Source organism: Ixodes scapularis, unplaced genomic scaffold, assembly GCF_016920785.2.
Source record: "Ixodes scapularis isolate PalLabHiFi unplaced genomic scaffold, ASM1692078v2 PGA_scaffold2__306_contigs__length_199485367, whole genome shotgun sequence".
Classification (NCBI taxonomy): domain Eukaryota; kingdom Metazoa; phylum Arthropoda; class Arachnida; order Ixodida; family Ixodidae; genus Ixodes; species Ixodes scapularis.
In genome coordinates this window covers 12,722,029-12,726,387 of record NW_024609857.1, presented here as the reverse complement: position 1 = coordinate 12,726,387, position 4,359 = coordinate 12,722,029, and the positions used below count along the sequence as shown (strand labels likewise).

General features: G+C 54.4%; 1 protein-coding gene across 1 annotated transcript; it reads left to right on the top strand.

Annotated features, from left to right (window-relative positions):
• Positions 1-1,579: 1,579 nt before the first annotated feature.
• On the top strand, positions 1,580-3,844 carry LOC8043747 (frizzled-9-like). The gene has a single exon (XM_002400609.4). The coding sequence runs from the start codon at positions 1,854-1,856 to the stop codon at positions 3,669-3,671; it is 1,818 nt and encodes a 605-aa protein (XP_002400653.2). The 5' UTR covers positions 1,580-1,853; the 3' UTR covers positions 3,672-3,844.
• The last annotated feature ends 515 nt before the right edge of the window (positions 3,845-4,359 follow it).

Below are 4,359 nucleotides of genomic sequence, written 5' to 3'. Positions count from 1 at the left end.
AAATATCACATCATGAGAGCGCTTCTTGAAGTTTCCGAAGGCGAACACCTCCGAGAAAACAAATGGAACTTGGGAACGATGGATACACGACGGGACCTGATGCGAATAACACGGCGAACAACAGGACCGAGAGCAAATGCCGAAGTGGGGCTCAAAGACAGGACCCGCTGAGCTGCGCGCGCGTATGTACAGCCTTGGCACGGACCCCCATCAATCCCAACACGTAGACCCCACCCAGGGAGGAGAGGCGGTCTCACACCCCGGAGGAGAGGGATCGGCTCCCGACGTGACACCCATGTCGGGAGAGGAAGGAAGGGGCCGGCAAACCAGAACAACTGGCAACAACCGCGCCGACAAGCCCGGCAGAACAAAGAGGAAAAACGAGCGGGAACGATCCACACGACGCGCACAAAAAAACGTCAGGAGGAGACGGCTCCTCCGGAGGGGTGGGGGAGAACAAGAAGAAACGCCGCCAAGAAGCCATCCGAACCCAACCCTAAGCTTGCACGGCCAAAAGGAATCGCACGGCAGTCGGCGGCCCGTTGCTCGCTGGTCCTACACCCTTCGTCTCGAGGTGGTTTCAAAAAATTCTGTTCCGCGGAAAAAAAGGGAAAAAACGTCCCTCGAGAGAGAGAATTGGCAACACGAAGAGAAAGAGGAGATTTGTGTTTGTGAGAGAGACGAGAGAGAGAGAAGCCGATGAACAGAGGAAGCCGCTCAAACCGGAGAGATCTATAAAAATAAAATTAAAAAAAAAATTTGGCCGTACCCAAAAGCCTATCCACCATCTTGTAGGGTGGACGTGGAACGTGGAGGCTAGCGGCGAGGGGGGCAGATGGGGGCCAAGGCAAAGGGGGGAGCAAAGAAGCCGACCATAAAAACGCGTCGAGCCGAAAGCAAAGAGCAAGAAAATTGTGTAGCGGAGAAAGAAACAGTTCAAAGCCGAGGGGTCAAAAGCAACCTCCTTAACTTTTACAACACTCCTTGCCGGGGCTTCGCGGCTTCGCCAGCAGGTACCCATGACCGTCAGGCTAATTACAACCCGCCAAGAGAAGACGAAATAACACGCGCACCCTCTCTCTCTCTACATGCGCGCTCCCTCCCCCTCTCCCCTCTCCCCCCCCCCCCCCCCCCCAATACCCCAAGCAACCGGCCAACCCCCCCAAGGCCCACCCGCACCCCCCTCCCCTGCTCCCACTCAGCCCTGTACCTTCCTTCTCCCCGGCCCCTGCTTTGTAAGCTTCGTTCCGTTCTTCGGCGGGAGCGAGCAAAATACAAGCGAGAAGCGGCCCCTTCCTCCTCCTTTACTCCGCTCCCCCAGCCGTGTCCCCCCGCCGTTCCTTGGAGCTGTGTTGCTGGCACCGGCGGCTAACTTCAAAAGCGACAGCGTGCACGCCGCCGCGCAACTGCCGCCGCACTCGCCTCCTCTCACCACGTACGCGCGCAGGAAAACATAGTTCCTCCACGTTTCCTTCAAAATGGCAGCTCGCAACGCGTTGCATCAAACTTTCTTTCCCATTTAGAACTTGGGTATGGAAACTTACGCATAAAAGTTTTAAAATCGGGACATTTGGAGTAAGAAAAAGAGAAATCAAAACAAGAAAAACGCGGACGGATACGTTGAGCGATGCAGCCGGACTATCTTCGCCCGTTGCTCCGCTTCTCCAGCGCTCCTCCGCTCTGTGCGGCTGCCTGTCGTTCGCTTACTTCAAGCGAGGCGCTTCGCCGAGGATGCTCATTCGGAGATCGTGCGCCACTCGGATTACTTGGTGCCAGCGGCATGCTTCCTGAGTCGCTGCCGCTGTAGCCGCGGATGTGCGTGTTCTTCGTGTGCTGTGCCAGTGCTCCCAACCATGGCAACGAGGCTGCCTCTCCTGCTGCTCCTGCTCGCGAGCTTCACGTTCGCCCACCGGTCGACGCTTGAAAGCCGTCGGGGAAAGTGCGAGCGCATCACCATCCCCATGTGCCAGGACATGCCGTACAACCTGACGCGCATGCCCAACCTCATGGGACACACGGACCAGAGCCAAGCCGCAATCCAAGTGCACGAGTTCGTACCACTCGTAGAAATTGGTTGCTCCAAACACCTCAAGTTCTTCTTGTGTTCCCTCTACGCGCCCATGTGCACAGAGCAAGTTGACATGCCAATCCCGTCCTGCCAGTCCATCTGCGAAGAGGTCAAGTCCAAGTGCCTGCCGCTTCTGACGCAGTTCAATTTCAACTGGCCCCAAGCTCTGAACTGCAGCCGGCTTCCCGTGCCTGAAAAGAATGGTTTGTGCATGGAGTTCCCACCGGTAGCGGACGAGCGTTATTCCAAGTACCTCCTGGACAAGACGGAGTCTGCCAAGCTTTCCCAGAACCACAAGCTCCTCAACCTTCCTCTGGCTCACGCCTTTCCGCCCTTCAAGAAGTTTCAAAACGGACGGTTCTTCGACGTATCGTCCACGGAACCTTCCTCTTCCGTTGGACGTTCCAAGAGCTGTCCGGAGACCATGGTGGAGCTACCAGGTCAGAACCAGAATCAGTGCATCGCTCGCTGCGGCTGGGACTTCCTCTTCACGCGCAACGACAAAAACTTTGCCGAAATTTGGATGGGAATCTGGGCCGCCGTGTGCTTCATGGCAACCTTCTTCACTGTGTCGACCTTCTGGATCAATCCGGCTCGGTTCCGCTACCCCGAGCGCCCCATCATCTTCCTCAGCCTGTGTTGTTGCTTCTCCAGCATCGCCTACCTGTTCCGCATCTTTGCTGGCTCGGAATTCATCTCGTGCAACCGCTCGGAAGGCGTGGACGCTCATCTCATTGTCGAAGGAGTGGACAGGTCCGGCTGCATCGTGGTGTTCCTCTTGCTCTACTACTTCGGCATGGCCGCCGCCTTCTGGTGGCTCGTGCTCACTCTGTCGTGGTACCTGGCGGCCGGAAAACAGTGGGGCCACGAAGCCATCGAATCCCTGGCCAGCTACTTCCATCTTGTCTGCTGGGCCGTGCCAGGGATCCTCAGCATCGTCGTGCTGGCGCTCCGACACGTCGACGGCGACGAACTCACCGGAATGTGCTTTGTGGGGAACCAGAGCCGAGAGGCGCTACTCAGCTTCGTCATAGCGCCTCTCAGCTTTGTTCTGACTGTGGGGAGCCTGCTCATATTCCTGGGTTTTGTGTCTCTCTTGCGAATCCGCAAAGTCATGAAGGAAGGCGGGAGAAACACGAGCAAGCTCGAGAGGCTCATGGTGCGCATCGGACTCTTCTCGGTGCTGTCCACCGTTCCGGCGCTCACGCTGCTGGCCTGCCTGCTGTACGAGTACCACCAGATGCCCCTCTGGAAGGAGGCTGCCATCGCCAACACCTTCGAATGTCTACTCAAGCGGGGAGACGGGTCGCCCTGCAGACTCCATGACAGCATCCCGCTGGAAGAGGTGTTCATGCTCAAGATCTTCATGTCGCTTCTTGTGGGTATCACTACGGGCGTCTGGATTTGGAGCAACAAGACTTGGACCACTTGGGGCAAACTGTGTGCATCCAGGTTCGGTCGCCGTTCCCGGAGGCACCACGCCAAGGTCCTCCCGGGAAGCCTGGCATCGCCCCACAATCACCAGTTCTATCCGCTCAATGTGAATGCCAGGACAAAAACTCACTCTCACAGGAAAGCGCTGACCAACGTAACGATGGTGTGAGATTCTGCAAAAGCAGATCTTGTAAATATGCTTGTAAATATGACATAATGATGTATATATATATATATTAGAGAGCGTGACGTGAGTTGGTAAGGAGACCACTCATATTTTGGGGGAGTGTGCCAGCATGTGTGTTTCCGAGTGAAGGCAAATACAAATATTTCTATACGGTTTGCACTGTCTCCTCGTATTCTTTGTTCACACGAGGGCTTGAGACTAAACGCTTGAGTTAAACGGTTTAATTTAAATTATATTATATTGTTGAAGAAGGATCCAGGTGCTTAAAGAGTATGCAAGTTCCAAAAGGTGTTGCAAAAGCAAGTCTCAGTTTTGGCGACATTGCTGGCAATTGGATGTATTTCTCGGATTTATTTTATGTTAAGCAATGATAATTCTGAAGCAGATTTGAAAACAAAGCAATAACAACGAGGACATGCCCATTGTGGAAGTATGGATGTCTGCCAACGTCCATCACCAAGTCCACAGCCAATGAGTTGAGCAGACGATTGCGGACGATAAGTTCCCGATCGCCAAGAACCAAATGTAACACGGCTGTAGAGAGGCAACGCCCTGTGCTGCAGTCTGTCTGTAAACAGACTTTACCTAAAATTGCCCACCGCAGCGTGCGGAAACAAGATGATTATGAAAATAAGCAATCAAGTTGCATTTAACTAAGGTGCAATATTTA